This window comes from Excalfactoria chinensis, chromosome 2 (assembly GCF_039878825.1).
Source record: "Excalfactoria chinensis isolate bCotChi1 chromosome 2, bCotChi1.hap2, whole genome shotgun sequence".
Lineage (NCBI taxonomy): Eukaryota > Metazoa > Chordata > Aves > Galliformes > Phasianidae > Excalfactoria > Excalfactoria chinensis.
This window is the reverse complement of record NC_092826.1, coordinates 124,513,272-124,529,932: the sequence shown is the minus strand read 5'-3', so window position 1 is coordinate 124,529,932 and position 16,661 is coordinate 124,513,272. Positions and strand designations below refer to the sequence as shown.

Below are 16,661 nucleotides of genomic sequence, written 5' to 3'. Positions count from 1 at the left end.
TTTTAAATGTCAGATCAATAAATGATGGTCTTTGGTTTAGTCCTTTGTACTCACCTGCAGCTCTGGCCCCACTGCTGTCTCCCCCATTCCTCTAGTCTTTCTCTTCTGGCTTGAATTACCTTGTTTGGAATCTGAACATTTCTGGCTGTTTCTGCAGCTCTGTTACTGTACGGTGTGTGTCTGTGTGTAAGAGGTTTGTCCAGGAGCCGGAGGAGAGTACTGTTATAAATCATTAGCAAAAATATCATAATTAATGTGCAATATTACAATCATTCAATTAACTTGTTATACAGTTATATTGTAGGATGGCCTTGCTATAAAAAAAAACAACAATGCTGTTTTATAAGTTGCTGTGCATTTATTATTACAGTGTATTTGCTGGATTCCCTTTGCTTTATGGTAGCTTTTATTTGTCTACTTGTGTATATTTTAATAGTTAACATTTCCTATTTCTGTCTCATTTGATGCTGGTGCTATTAACAAAAAGAAAACTGAGACCAGATGGTTGCCAAACAGTGAAGCCACCTGGTGTTTTAGTAATGCCAAATATATTTCCCCCTCCATTTTTCTTGAAGAAATTATTGAGACTGGTCCAGGATCTGTAGGAGACCCTATCCTGCATCCTTTAAGCCTTTTCCCTTCTGTTCTTCCTTCTCTCCTTCTTATATCATTCTCTCTCTGGGGCCTGGCCTTGACCCACTGCTGCCTCCACTGCCCTCTGAGTCCTGTTGCCCTGCAGGAGTGGGATGAGGAGGGTCCCTTCTCAGCAGAATCAGCAGGGCCAGCCTGACTGGATCCTGTAAAGAGCTCTCTGCATTTCTGGGGCTGTTTGTGCTATGCAGCAAACAAGCACAAAGCCATGCACCTTGAAGAGTAGTGCTTTATGGAGGCAGCAATCTACAGCTCTCCATCCAATGCCTTGTTGATTTGAGGGCCAAATCAGAACTGAAACTGTTGTCAGGGGTATGACAGTGTGAGCTGGAACTGACATAATCACAAACATGATGGTACAACAGGGCACACACAGCGTACACTTTGCTCTGAGCAGTGAGAGTTAGATTAAGCTAACCAAAAATATATTTTTTTGCCAGTAGAAACTGAGTATCTGCTTCTATCTCCATGCCAGTGCCGTATGCTGATCTGAGCTGCACCATGTGTACAGTGACAGACGAGCTGTTCAAATGTGTAGTTCTCACACATTTTCAAAGTCTGGTATAGGCAATGCCTGTGTCAGTATTGATACATTTGAGACAAGCAACACTCACACACCATATTGACACAGGGTCGGGGCCCGGGAGGGGATCAGCTCCTCACCTCACTGCTGCCAGTTCCTCCCTGCCTCTCCTTCCTTCCTCTGCCTTTCTTGCTCATTTCCTGGACCCTGCTGATCTGTGGACCTCAAGTACCTTGAGTCACGCTGAAAGGAACACTGAGTGGCTGTGGATCTGAGAGCACAGGTTTTAATCTTAGCACCCTGATTGAATTCCAGCAGAGAGAACAACTGCAAATTTGTCAGCTCTCAGTGGTACCGAGGTTACTCCAGTGCCACCTTCTCCTGTCCTGGCTGCTGTTCTGCTAGGAGATGGGTGAATTCAGGCTGAAAAACAGGATGTGTCTGAAAAGAGCTTATAGTCTATCTGCAGGAGACAGGAGAATAGTGTAAGAGACGAGGAAATAAATGTGTTATAAATGTGATGCTGCTTAGTGTAACGGCTATCTCTGATGCTGTGGATATGATTCATGTGTATCTGTTCATTTCATAGAATCATTCAAATGGGAAAAAAACTTAAGATCATAAATTCCAACCAAACCCTGGGAGAACGTGCATGATCAGATCACAGTTTTCCACAGGACTGTTAGAACTTTAAGGTGCCAGATGTTGTAGAAGGAAGACAGATAAACCCCCATAATGTATCTTAGCAAAATCATGCTGCCTCCTAGTACCATGAACAGAGCTCGGAGATGGACATTTCCTTATGACTTCTCACCTGGGAGAAGAGGCCAGCACCCTTCTCTGCAACTTCCTTCCAGTTCTGGAGGGTGATGAAGTCTTTCTTCAGCCTCCTCTTTGACAGACTAAACTATCCCAGCCTCTCAGCTTAAATGTTGCTTTGTAGTCCTTTCATGAACCTTACTGCTCTTCTCTGACTGAAATTTTGTACAATTCTTCCTTGTTCTGTGGTCTGACAGTGTTTACAGCAGTACTGTACTTTCTTCTCAGAGCCTTCTGCCTTGTGCTGGGCATATAGTGCCTTTATTCCTTTGCTCGCCATCACGTAAGGTATTACATGATGTTCCTGTTTCCAGTATGTTGTGCAAGTGTCAGAAGAGGCAGTCATCCTCATTTGGCAAGGTTTGTGCTTCTCTATTGCTCTCCTTCAGCAATTGCCTTGCTGTTGATGAGATCTCCCTAAGTAACTGCAAGCCGCTGTGCAGAATGGTCCCCTTCAAACACCAACTGCAGCTGCAGCTGGATTTCTTGAGGTCCATGTTCCTGCTGGTTGCAGTAAATTGAGAGCAGGCCCATTGCAGTACCCACAGGCTGCTTCAGCAACTGAAGACCTTTCAGGGAAAAGACATCAGTGTGGCATCCTGTCAAACTTCCCATCACTTTGGGTAACATTCTTGAAATACTAATTTTTCCCACAGGCAGAACTTAAATGTTCATTTAAACTCTGCAATCGTTAAATAGTCTAAAAGCAATGTATCAGTGTAAATAACACCAGTAAAGAGCCTGCCTGTGTTGTTCCTATTTAGCCTGTCTAACCAACCAAGGCATGATTCAAATGTGTTTTACAGAGGTAGCTGCATTGAATGATAAAGATGTTGCTTTCTGGGGCTTTTCCATCGTAAAGAGATAGCATTTGTCTTCACACTTCTGTACTATATTACTACTAATTTTACAATATTTAACATTCCTCAAAATATGCAAATATGCATTGAAGTTGGCAAGATACCAATGGAGCAAACTTACTAATGTAGGTAACATGTTCTCCTACAGTAGAAGATACTAAAAAATATCAAGGAGAAGGGCAACTTTGAATCTGGGAAGTTTGTATCCAGTCTCTTTAAGTATGCTGGAAAGCACATCATGCAGTTGCCAATAGTTGTGCCTTTTTCTATTTTTCTAGCAGATGAAAGTTGGTAGGCTTTGGAAAAAAGTCTTTGCAAGTAATAAACATTCACTGAAATATTACATGTGAAGCACATAGTAAAGGAACAGCAGTAAGACTGTGTCTTGACTTGTGGACTTGGTGGAACTGGGGCTGCAGATGAGTATTTGATCTCGCTGTTAATTGTCCATGTCTCTGTTGTCCTGGGAGGCAGGGGGTATGCTGTTTGGAATATCAGAGCACTTAGATGGGTCTTTTTTTCAGACAGTTTGATTTGTACAGCTGCTTGTATTGCTCTCAGAAGCGGTATTTGTCATTTTTTTTGTGATATGTCTCCCTGGACATGGGAATGGAACACGAGAGACCAAAATTCCTGTTGCATCTTGCCTGTAGGATGTGATATTCTCTGAGATATTAAAAAGGGGAATAATACGCTGGTTGAATGTGGGCTTCGACCTCTCCTTGAGTACTTGAAACAGGATTATTTGTACCTGTTTTCCTCATTCTCTTCCCTCCCTCCCCTCCTGCCACTGTTATTAGCCAACATCTCTGATAAGAAATGCAACATGCAGCCCTGTCTGCACCTCTGAGATGCCTGGCTTTTCTTTTCTGAAGCGGGTTTTCTTCTTTCCATGGTGTTTTGTTTTGTTTTTTTTTTTTTTTTTTCTTTAATAATTATTTTAAGTTTTTATTTCATTTCTGGAATCATTTCTCTATGTCATGGAGCCTTCCTTTTCCTTCTGCTTTTTTTTCTTTATGCAAGCAGGCCCTGCTGTTTCACCCCGCTTTTTGCTCTGATCCTAGCCCAGCCAACTGTCACTTTTTAGCCTGCAGGGAACCTTCTGGTACTAACATTCCTGCCTTGTTTTTATTAGAAGGGCATCTCTCACAACATATCCCTCGCTGTTTGAAGCAGAAGTCATGTGTATTCAGTAGGAATGAATAATGGATGCATTTAAAGGGTACCTTGCCCTTCTCGTTCCTTTACACATCATAAATAACCACTATTTTAGTTTGGTTTTACATATTGCTCTACAGGCACAGCTTGAAAAATCTGGTGATTCAGCTCTCAATTTAAAAAAAATACCATGCTGTTTGCAGCTGATAGTCTCTGCATCTGAAAACTGATTGCGCACCATGATAAGTTGTGCATAGCAGCATCCACGTGTAGCTCTAGAATTCTGAAGCCTTAGGAAACTGCTCACATATTTACTCTGAAGCAGACCAGAAAAATACAGCATGATGGGAGAGGTGCAGACAGTGCAGTGGGGTGGTGTTGGGGCTATGAATGAAATTCATTTCATGTGTCCCTAGATCCTTGCAGTGGAAGTACCAAAGTAGGCAGCTGGTCTTTGTAAGAGAAGAAGGTGCTTTTAAGGTATTTTAAATATCTTCCTCAGGATGGGCTGAGATCTCTGAAAACACCCGTTTCTCTCTGTTCTCTGCAAGAGCAGAGTGGCGGATTAGATTGCGTGGAGCTGTCTGTAGCAGAAGTATTTGCTTTTTGTCCAAGGATCCTACTGTTCCTATCAGTTATCACAATCTGAGGGGCTCGCTGGATTAGTGACAATATTAAGAGATAAACTGAAATTACTAGGAATTTTCCTATTAACTATAACAAACTTTATCTGAGGTTTCTAGAGAATATCTTAAAATTGAACTCTTTGCATAGGGAATGCTTTAATAATCTGATCTTATTTTAAGAATGTAAAAGTGAGACTTTGAGCAGCAAATATTTTTGACAGGGAAGAAAGGTTTAGTTGTATTTTCATTGTCCATTTTCCCTTAGATAACTGACAAATGAAGTGACCTAATTTGGCTGTTACTATCAGCTCTGTTCAAACCGTCTTCAAGTCGTTGTGCTCTCACTGTGCTGCTTTCCCTTGAGCATGTGGCTAAGAGTTTTTGATATGTGGTTCTTATAGCCACAGTAGCCTGTGCCAACCTGTGTTTCTTTGCCAGTCAGCAGTGGCAGGACTGTAGTCCGCTTCCTGGTGTTTGTGGGGACACATGGGGTGGTGGCAGGGTGATGAACCTGTATCTTCCTTGTGAGTGCAGGACATTGCCTGCATCAGTGATACAGTTCTCCAAAACGAGCTGGGTAATCTCATCAGACTTGCCAGGAAAGGGCAAATGTGCAGAGAGGAAAAAGATGCCAGTGAAATTTTAAAAGAAATTAGATATATCTTTATGCTGTGGAGGAACAAAAATGATGATTTTTAGGCTATTTTTCAATCTTATCTCTTTGTATGTTTGTCTAATTATTTATTTATTGTTAATGAATGTATTAGGATTCATTGTGAAAGACAGTTCAAAGGTGTTGGAAACCTGATGATTCCAGCAGCAGAGCAAATGCAGAAAAGGAAATTAGAATCAGGTTGCAAGAGTGATTTTGCTTGTTGTTTTTGGCATCTTCTGATCTCAGTTCATGTGGCTGTAGCTCTAGAATGTTGTATGACTTTTCCACGTTTCTCACAGTTCTGCTCTGCTTACTGTTATCATAATATCTGAGACTCTGCTGATGCAGATATTAGATTTGCATTTATAGGAGGCTGTCTCAAATCTAGAGAAAGTTAATTCTCTTTGTGTGTTATTTAGCTAATCAACCACTCTGAAGATTAACCTTTGCAGTCTTTTAGTTCCCTCCACAAATGTTTGTTTTTGGGATGTTACTCAGGGCAAAAAGTTTTTCTGTGTATTTTTTTGCATCTGCAGCTGGTATTTCTTAAGAATAGCTGACATTCAGAGCTGAAAATAGATGAAAATTTAAACAGAGATGGCTGATTTGCCTGCTATGTATTTTCTGGTGAGAAACTACCTTTCTTAAGTGTACAATTTTCCATTTATTTTTTTTTCTCTTTTCACTTTAAAATAAAGAACAAAACTGAGAATTTACAGCCTCAAAAAACTGTTTACTGTTATGTTCTATCTTGAATTTAACCAAAATCACTTAGTGGGTGCCAAACTGCAGCATTAACTGAAGTCTGGTTTTATAAGCTGTCACATTTTGTTTCGCTTTTTACTTCTAATTTTTAGAAATTTAGAAACTTTGTCCTAAAGCATTAGTGTGCCTTCAGTTGCTTGGGGCTTTATCTTCATTACTGAGTAGCAGAAAGGTACCTTGGAGGGGAGAAAAATTCTGATGATTTCAGACTATGCTTACAGTTAAATTGAAACGGTATATAGTGCCTCTTCTCTGTGCTCAGTTACATCTCATGCATGAGATGCCCATAATGTAGCAAAAGGGGCACCGTGAGTACAGCAGCTATAGATCTTGCAACTATGGTTGCACTGCAGGCTTCCACTTGATACATCAATTTCCAAGATATAACCAGGAAAGGACAGAATAAGCATTTGTAGGGGACTTCTGTAAGAGCTCCTAAAGGCAAATGATCCATTAACTCTAAGTGACGGACATGAGAGACCCTGAGTTTATGAAGTTGAGGCCAGGAGGTATTGCTGCACTACATTTCATAATTTTCTATAATGCCTATTATGTGCCATACATCTTTGTTGTTCAAATCTAGTTGGTTTTTTCCCAGCTCTGTTTCCTTTGCAGTTTGTTCTGGGCTGCATTCTGGTCCTCCCCATTTGGATGTATTTCTGCCTTTTTTTTTTTTTTTTTTTTCTAGAATGAGGCAGTGGACACAAACTGGAACATAGGAGGTTTCATCTGAATGCCAGGAAGCACTTTGGTGCTGTGATGCTGTGAAGAAGCACTGGTACAGGCTGCCCATAGAGGCTGTGGGTTCTCCTCCTTGGAGACCCTCAGAAGCCATGGGGACAAAGGCTCTGGGCACCCTACTGTGGGTGCTGTGGGCGTTCCTCCTGGAGCAGGGGTTGGGACAGATGGACCCAGAGGGGTCCTGCCAACCTCAGCCATTCTGAGATTGTGCTACATCAGCGAATGTTCCCTGTCTTTTTGGCAGTTGGTCCTGAGAATTTTACAGGCTTTTTTTTTCTTTTCCTTCACGTCATGTGCTGGCTTCTGCTGTCTGTTAGTGTGTGTTTTGGTTACCTTTGGTAATATATGACTGCATCTTGCCTACTTGGTGTGCATTACAATTTTCTGCGGTCAACCTTCTTTACGTCCCTTCTGGGGTCAATCAAATAATGGCATATTTTTAGCTCAGTTTTGGCTTGATTCTTTGCATGAATTTTTCTACAGCCTTTGGATAAATTCAACCTGTTATTATTTGGAAGATTTATCTGATGGTATTATTTTTTTCTTTCATTTTGAGGGTGCGGACATGTGGAGGGATGGATTATTATTATTATTATGCCCAGAATTGTCACGGTTGTGGCTGCCTGACTTTTCTGAGGAAGTGCATTTTTGGGTTGTCTCTCTCATACATAGCAGGCAGAGGCTCGCACTGTGAGCCAGCTAAAGGCTGTGTGACTGTGCTCAGCGTGGCACTGAGCCCAAGCTAACATATCCTGCTACTCAGCAGGGCTTACAGTCTCGGTACTGATGCCCTACCAAGCCAGCAGTTACGCATTTTCTGCCCACCCTGGAGGGTGAGCAAAGCAGACTCGCACATGCTTGCAATTTGCTGTGTACTTCCTTCAGAGCACACTGCTCAGGAGCTCATAGTTTTCCTGGAGGTCCTCCTTTCTGATGAGGAAAGCAGCAAGTTTAGTTCAGAATCTACTACTAACAGCATATTGCAGGATTAAAAAAAACACCTATTTTTGTAGCATTGAAAATGTTTTTTATTGTTCCCTTTACATCTGATAATTGGATGATGATTATTATAATTATTATCTGATCATGATTTAAAGAAGTACACAAGTTTCATTTTTGAGGAGATTATTAAAATTTGATTCAATTTATCAAGTCGCATTTAGATTTTAAATATCAATCTTTCATTTTCTGCCTGGTGATGAAATATAGCAAAGGCAGCACTACCTCCTCTGTGACACAGTAGGAAATTCTTCACCTCCTCAGGCTTCTGTTCCTTAGAGATAAACTAGTTCAAACACAGAATATACGGAGTGATAGGGAGTGGATGGAAGATCTGACAATATTTATCTCTCCTAAAGGTTGCTACCTCATCTCTCCCACTGCAGTGAAACTGCAGCTGTAGTTCTGCATGGAATTCATTTACTGCTTCCAAAATGCTAGATTTAAGGTTTCTTTCACAAATTGAATGGAAGATAATTGCTGATGGAAGTCGGTGGAAAACAGCTTGATCTGCCACTGGCTCGTTTTTTATGCAGCTTTCTCTATGTCTGCAGACTTGGGAGAACATTAATGCTCTATTTTAATAGGAAAGGATATGACCTCTGCTTTGCCCATTTGCAAAACAAGGTGCAAGTCACTGCAGAAACATACTTAGTGGCATTTAAATAATTTCTTGGGTTGAAGTACCCATACTGTTTCAGTGGAAAAAACTTGATGGAGTAGAACATAAGTGACTTGTTTGGATGTAAGTCTGCAGAAGCAGTCTCAGACTGCCCTCTTGTCAGTGGTAATTTGACTTGGATCCCAGCTACTGTTCGCATGCTGTTACAATATATCCAAACTGTGGGCTCAATCTTTTTCTCATTCTGAAATTGCTGATCTCTCGCTGCCTTCAATTTCCTGTCTCCACACATCTCAGTCTGGAACTCTTCTGCCTTTGCTTTTACTGTGAGCCAGTCTCACTGTCTGAAGCATAAAGAGACCACATTACAGAGACATTATCTGCAGAGTTGCTATTTATACATTTTAATTTACTCCCATCCAATGTTTTAAATGTACTGACATCGAGTCCAAGATACTTGTTAGATGTAGCTCCCTGGTGCACTGTGAAGGTCCTTGGTGAAGTATAGTAGAGAGATTTACAAGCAGCTGGAGACATGCTCAGGCATACCCTATGGGACACCACTGAAGGACTTACCCAGATTTTGAATGGTGTCCATAGAAAGATACACATTTAATGCTAGCAATGGCACTTGAACCTTCCTCACTCTGTATGACTGCAAATGCTTTCTGTAGTGTTGTTGTGCTAGCTGTTTCAGATTTAATATAACGTTGGCCGATAAACCTTTTTCTCACAAGAAGTTTCAACTATTACAGCAAACATTTCAAAGCTGTGAGTTGTGAAAGCTGCTTTTCTAACTGTATTCAAAGGAAAATTTCTAAAATGTGTGTGTGCATTCTAACGACTCTTGGGAACAATTGAGAATTTTTTTGTTTTGTTTTACTTACAGCTTTTCTCATTTTTTAACACAGATTCCTCTAACTGACTAAGGACAGTAAAACTAAAGGACTGGGGGGATGAAGTCCTTCACTCTGTAATCCCTCCTTCCAACAGCAGTCATTGGTGGCCTTTTTGTGCTTGTGGCCCCTTGACTGATGTAAGAAATACTTGACCTTAGTTTCCAGTTCATATAAAAACATTAAGGACAACTTAGCCTGCTCTGTGGGTAATTCCCACTTCCTGCTTTCCAGCTGCTAGATTTGCAGTGGACAATCACTCTAACCAGATACCAATGTTTTACTGCCATGAGAAGGATCAGTTCTCAGGCAGGCTGAGTACCAGATGTTGAGGTCTTATAGAGGACTTAAATGTTCCCCTGATGTTAGCATGAGGTGAATGGATTTAGAACTATGGACAGTGTTAGAAGACAGGAGATGTGAACACTGAAACCTATCTTTGTCAGGCAAGATAATGTTACAGATCATTCTGAAGAGAGATTAGTCAACTAAAAGAAAGTCTCACTGAGACAGCTGGGAAACGCTCTTTACATTTGGTTTACCTGTAAATGTTTTCTGGTCATGATCATAAAGCCTGATTTATTTTCTCTGTCTTGCCATTAAGTTTGTAGGAAGCAAGATTAATCAAGGTAAAAACAGAAACTTAGGTGTTGTATGGAAGAAGCACATCCAGACAAAGGTATTCTTGTCAATATGTGTATCCAGGTCCTGTACAGTTGAGAGTGTTTCCTGCCTGTCTGCAAACACCAGCGCACAGCAGATGGTGACCTTTGGGAAGTACTTCTGTGTGCTGGGCACAGAAGGAGCAGATGGCTCTGGGCAAGCCTCAAACGCAACACACCTAAACAAATGCATAAATAGCTGGGGTATGGTAGAGACAGACGACTGTGAATGTTCCTCTTGGGAGAACTTGGGGTATGAGACCCATCCTCCATTCCAGCCTGTGTTACGTCTTGGCTCCTTCCTTGCCCCACTTCAGGTGTGGTGATGCCATTCTGGGGGCTGTGCAGTAGTTTTGGAGCAGATTATCCATGTAGCTAACTGATGCATACAAGCTTGTGAGGAACTATCTGTAGAGGAAAGCAACTCAGACATTGCCTAGGCTTCTTGGGATTTAATATTTGCTTGGAGTGACTGAATAATCTTTTGATGTACAGATGGATTGAAAAAGTTTCTGAGATCTGCATTAGTGACAGTTCCAGTGATGGTGAGAGCATGAGGATCCACCATACTGAATTCCTACTCTGTCTTTTTTGTTTGTGTAGTGGTTTTGGAGTAGATATGTGCTTCCGTTATTGTAAATGATTCTGGACTAAGGGTAGGTGCCGAGAAGCACAAGAGAATAATCATAGAACCATAGAATATGCTGAGTTGGAAGGGACCCACAAAAATAGTCAATTTTTGTCTCTGCACAGAACCACCCAAAATCCCAGCCTTATTTCTGAGAGTGTTGTCCAAATGCTTCCTTAGCTCAATCAGGCTAGGTGTTGTGACTGCTTGGACTGTGTCCAAGTTAATGGTGAGGGCAGAGGCTATGATGCAGATAGGGTGCAGATGTAGACACTGGTGCTATTGCCCTGATGTTGTGACAGAGAGCCAGAGTATGCTGGGGGAATTGTCAATTCATGTCTATCACAGGTAGATCCACTTCCATCAGTTCTTCATCTCATGGTGGATTCACATCTATGGGCTTCATGTCCTCTGATGGACAGATGTAGCTGGGCCACTTGCCATTCTCCGGATAACTGGTGTGCCTTGGCCACACACCTTCCTATGTTTGATGGACTCACCTGGGCCTTACGCTACTCTCTTCTGGATTCATGTTCACGATCTGCATATTATATGAGCTCTGTCCACTGTTTTTGTGTCTTCTCCGAAGGAACAGCTCTTTCTAACTTTTTCATTGATCTGCAACTGTTCTTTGTGCACTACCACAGGGAATCTGACTCTGTCTTCAAGCACCCACTGAGTAGCCTTCTCATCCTCAGGCTGAGGCAACTCCCCTACCTCCAGAACTCACTGTCCATACTAGCTCTCTGAGGGGAGCCGCCTCTTGCCCCAGTGCAGTGTTCAAAAGAAAAAGAAGTCCACATTTGCACACTTACTTGGGAATCCATGCAGAAGAGATGCCACCTCTTCTAGAGAGGTGAGAACTGGGGATGGAACTGGAAGCCATCCTGCAGGTAAGCCTGCTAGAAGCTAATGGATGGCCTCACAGCTAATTATAGCCCTAAGGCTGCACAATGAATAGGGAGCTGGACACCTGGATCTTTGACAGCACTGCTGTGACTGTACTGATGGGAGCCCTGGCATAATGGTGTCCTGCCATGCCAACTATGTTGAAGGTGGATCTACCTCCACGGGCCCCACAGCCATGGTCGCAGCGCCAGCCATTGCTCAAAGATTGTGAGAACTTGTCCTCCTTCACTTATTCTCCTCCGTGTGCCTTGTATGCCTCTTTGGTTCTGCAAACCCAGTCTCTTCCTTCCCTCATAAAAGTGGGCAACTGTCACTCCAGGTTCTCTTGATTCCAAGCATGGTTGGATATTGTGAGAGATCTGGTAGCTCTGTGAGCTGGGCCAGATGCAGGTGCTTTAATAGGGCTCACTGTGGCATTGGGAAGACTCTGATGGTGACTGTGATGATGGGAGTGGTATTCAGCATAGGATGAGGAGGCTGGAGAACAAGCTGTGGTGTGGGGGAGGTGGAAGGCAGTCCTTGTGCCCAATGGGCAGCCTATCTCTCTGGCAAGCAAAATGGCATGGAGGAGCCATCCCCCAAAAAGGGCCCTCTGCCTCCCTAACCTATATTCTTCCTCTTCCTTCATTCAAGACTGGGACAATCTTTGAGGCTTCATTTATATTTTCTATGTAAATTTCCCAAGGAAAAATAATCTTGTTTTTTTAACAGGTGACTTTGCTGCCAAATACCAAGCATATCTGCAAAATAGGGAGTAGCACTTTCACCAACATGAGATTTTATGTGCAAAGTAAGAAGGCAAACCCTGTGTCCTTGGCTGCTTCATTCTGACTTCATAAATGGACTTACATACAGTCCCATCTTTGAGCCTTTCAAAGATATCTTCCCAGTGTCATGGATTTAAGTAAGATTTGTTAAAGATCTGCTGGATCGCTTAGTCCTTTCACTGTGGGTCTGTGCAGAGTTATTTCTCATGAAGTATTTTCACTTTAAACCTTTTCATTCATGGTGATTTATTACTGTTTTATTTCTAATGTTTATGCCACACATAGTTTCTCAAAGGATCAATTTTTCAGGGCACTCACTGCTGAAGGTACTCTGCATTTGTTAGACGGCACTAAGTTTTGGAGCCATGAGGGAGGCATTAGAAAACCACTGGCTGGGAGTTTGGTAAAGAGTTGCTAAAATGCAGCTTAGTAGGAAATGGCTGGATTTATGATACTATCATTAGAGATTACAGACATGTCCATTTCAAAACTTCATTTCAACAGTTCCAATTACAGAAATCACTAATTATAGCAATATTTACAGCTCTTATACAGGATATTCCTTTCTACTTAAAAAGGGCTTAGAGCAAGTAAGCTGCATTTTAGCTCCTGATTTTAGGGTAACAAAGACCTATTTTTTAGGTGCACCTATTTTTTCTTTATTAAAACTAATATTTTAAAAATTATCTAAAATTTGAAGTCAGTCAGCAGTTGTTTTTTCCCCTCTTCATCTGTATCTACTTTTGATACTGATTAGGAATTTCTGGATCCAAGTTCTAAGTGATGAATGACATTTTATTATTTTATATTTTCTGGAAACTTAAAGAGGTTTTGCTCTTTTGAATTTACAGCAACCACTAGTTTTAGTAATTATATTTCACTGAACTCTGGTGTTAATGAACCATTATGTTTCTCAGAAACTTTTGTAACTCAGTACCACATTTTGAAGCTAGAATGATGTGTATATTAACTCTGCCAACATCTTAAATAATTTACATTTTTAATGATTTCAGAGTAGCTGTTTCTGAAGGATATATTTAACCTTACACCTATGGAGCGATTCATTAAGAAATGAAACCTTTTAATACAGAGAACTAAATTAAGTTGAAGTTAAATCTACCTAATTCCCTCCCAGTTTTCTTTTGGTGTTCCTTTACAAGATGAATAAAGGTCCTTTGAAATTAAAGGCCAGTACATTGAGAACAAATAACAGGAAATGCCCTTTTGTACAGTAGGTAGTCTCCCTTCCAGACAAGGCTGAGCCCATTTCCCATTGTAGGATGTTGTTTTCAGTTGCTTATAATTCTGCTGAACTTTAAGCAATAAGACTGAACATTTCCATGTCAGTGGTCTGTCTCAGGTCTTAACTGGAATTTTTATACAGAATGTTCAACTTTTTCCAAGACTGACACTAGGACAGACTTTTATTCCCTTAGTTAACTTTTTTTTTCTTGAACTCCTTTGTTGTCTTAGTGTTTAGGGCTGACCAGTCAAAGATTTCTGAGATGGAATAAAGCCTTTTGTGTGTGATGTGTGTATGAATTTCAGCCAGCTGTAGTACTGGCATGTCCAACCATCGGGCCTGGCCCGCCCTGCAGCCATTGCTGCCCTGCGCTGTTATGGTGGTGGCTCTGCCCTCTGAGCAACCCAGCCTGGCCCTGGAAGCTCAGCCATGGTCTGCAGCCACTCATCGTGCATAATTGGCACTGCCAGGCTAGAGTTGGCCTGCAGGCAGGGTACAGGGCTTGATGGCTCCCGTTACGGTGCATGATTTTATGCACGTTGATACATTGGCTAGACAGAGTCCTGTGAAGAGTGAAACATATGCAGCTCTGCTTGGTGTTTTGACTAAGGAATTTGAGCACAGGTTTCTAGATTGCTGAAAAAATCAATTTCTTGATACATTTGCAAATCCATTTTCAGTCAATGTGTAACTACATTACCTGTGAATTTTCAAATGGAGTGTGTATCTGTGCAGTCATGTATTCAACTAAAAAATTCAGTTGTGTTTTATGTTTTTGTTGCTTTTTAAAAAGTGTTTTACTAGAAATATGTTTAAAAAACATTTTGTTACTTATGTACATCATCTATGCCACATATTTTATATGTGGCTCATAACAATCCCTCTTCATGCAGCCTAGGCAAGCCAAAAGGTTGGACTCCCATGCTGTGGAGGTAGAACACAGGAGAAATGTTCCATTGTTGCTGTGATCATTTAATACAATGCTGTGTGGGTTTGTGTGTGATAGGCCTTTGTATAAGCTTGACTCTCAAGAATGCCATGCTAGAATGTTTCCTAATGAAAATTATATACATTAAAACTGCATTTAGAGAAAATACAAAGGTTGCTAAAATGCCCATCTAGAGTTAGGATGGGCAGGACAAATTGTACTATGTAGCTTTGTGAGACTTTACTTTTGTGATCTAGGAGTATTTTTTCCCTGTGTATCACCATCATAATCTTAAATGCTAGTTGGTCAAATAAGATGAAGCCAACCTTGAACAAAAAGTTTGGTGCACAAGCAGCAGGTATTCTGGGTATCAGTTGCATAGAGAACACTGCTTTTCATGGAACAGCTCACTGAGTGTTGCCAAATTTGTCTGCAACAAATAAAGCAGGGGGAATAGGAAGCAAAGGAAATGGTTATGGATAAAGTAGTTGAATTCAGCCATGGAGAGAAAGGTGTTTCAACTCTTTTCTATGTATTTATTTATTTGTTTATTTTTTTCCTTGTGTCTCAACGGTGCTTCAAGATTTTTCATATTTTATCTTGTTTCTTCACATTGAAATTGAGATGTCTAGGTCTGATTTGCAGAAATGCTGGATATTCATACATGTAACTAAAGTCTTTGACTTGAACTTACTCAAGTTTTAGGATTCTGAAATTGGATACCCTGAGACTATTGTGGTTGTAGGTGAAGTGCAGATAATGTCATTCCTACTTTCCAAGATATGATAAGAAGGTTAATGACTGATGAAAGATGTAGAAAAACTCCTGAGGAAAGTAATATCCCTACATTGACAGTAGGATTTGATTGCTCAGGTACAAAAAATAGTATGACCATGTATAGAATGATCTCTGCTGTGGACAGAATAAAGAAGGGGACCTGTCAAAGGATAACATGTGATTACTCGATTAAAGCCAGAATCGTAGCATATTTGTACCAGAGGGACAAATTTAGCTTGTACAGGCAACTATTTCCTAACTTCTGAACTTAAGAATGTTTTACTTTGCAATCTCCTAAATGCAATCTCCTTCATGCAGCAGTTTTTTTTTTTTTTTTTTTTTTTTTAAACATGTGATTTATGTTTCAACTGGGGAAGAGGATGGTGAAATCATTATGAAGAGAGTCTGAAATGTGAAACTGTATGGTAGAAGACTACAAATTTAGTGATAGCTATTTTTTTGTATATGAGAGTAAGTGCTTGCTTGGTACTATGTTGGTATCCAGTGTTCTGTAGTTACTGCTTTGAGAATGAGATTTCTCTCTGTAGTGGCAATACGTGTGGAGATGAGCCTTCTTGGAACCTTAGGGGGTGATTGCTTCGGCAGTAGGAAATTTTTCCCAGTTGCTATCTCTGCTCTTGGATGAGGGAAGGCTTTCCCTTTAAGGTTTGAAAACCGTATACAAGTGCTTTTTTTACTACTACAAATAGAAAAAAAAAATACCACTTGCTAAGGGCATACTATGTGGAAAATAAAAACAACCCTGTTCTGTATTTTCTGTTCTGTAGGTAAAATACAAAAGAGACTTTGAAGAAAGCAAAGGAAGAGGGTTCAGTATTGTGACCGATACGCCCGAGTTACAAAGACTGAAAAGGACTCAGGAACAAATCAGTAATGTATGTGACTGCCACCTCAAGTGGTTGGAGGTGGAGAAATAGTATGTCTAAGAAAAGGAGTGTTTGTTGATGTTTCTGATGCAGTCTGTGAGAGTGAAGAATCTGATTTTGGTGAGTGATTTGTGTATGCTAGATTTTGAAGTGTGTGCAACTTTATACCATGGACTTGTACAGCACATTGGCAATGTGTGTTCACCTCTCCAGTTTTCATCAAGTGTGCTCAAAGTACTTTCTATACCAAAATGCTTTTACACTTTTTTTTTTTTTTTTTAAATTTTTTTAACTTTTATTTTTAATTTTTATTTTTTAATAATCTGCTGGGAAATAAGAAAAGTTTTGTACCTTTGATTTAGATTTAAGCTATATAAATTACATAAACTATCAAGTGATTTTTCTTGTTTTTAGCAGGGGCTGTTGAATCTTAACCTGCAAGATGAAGCTTTCAAAAATCAAATAAAACTTTTAATTCTGACTTTTAAAAGAAAATACATGCACGACAGTGTTCTCAAGTTGAGAAGGGAATGGCAAATAGAAAA

General features: G+C 40.5%; 1 protein-coding gene across 1 annotated transcript in view; it reads left to right on the top strand.

Moving 5' to 3' along the window:
• NEBL (nebulette) overlaps window positions 1–16,661 on the top strand; it is a 231,978-nt gene that overhangs the window by 89,023 nt on the left and 126,294 nt on the right. Inside the window, exon 4 of the mRNA XM_072327238.1 lies at window positions 16,018–16,125. Within this exon, the coding sequence (XP_072183339.1) occupies window positions 16,018–16,125 (108 nt within the window). The remainder of the gene's footprint in view (window positions 1–16,017; window positions 16,126–16,661) is intronic.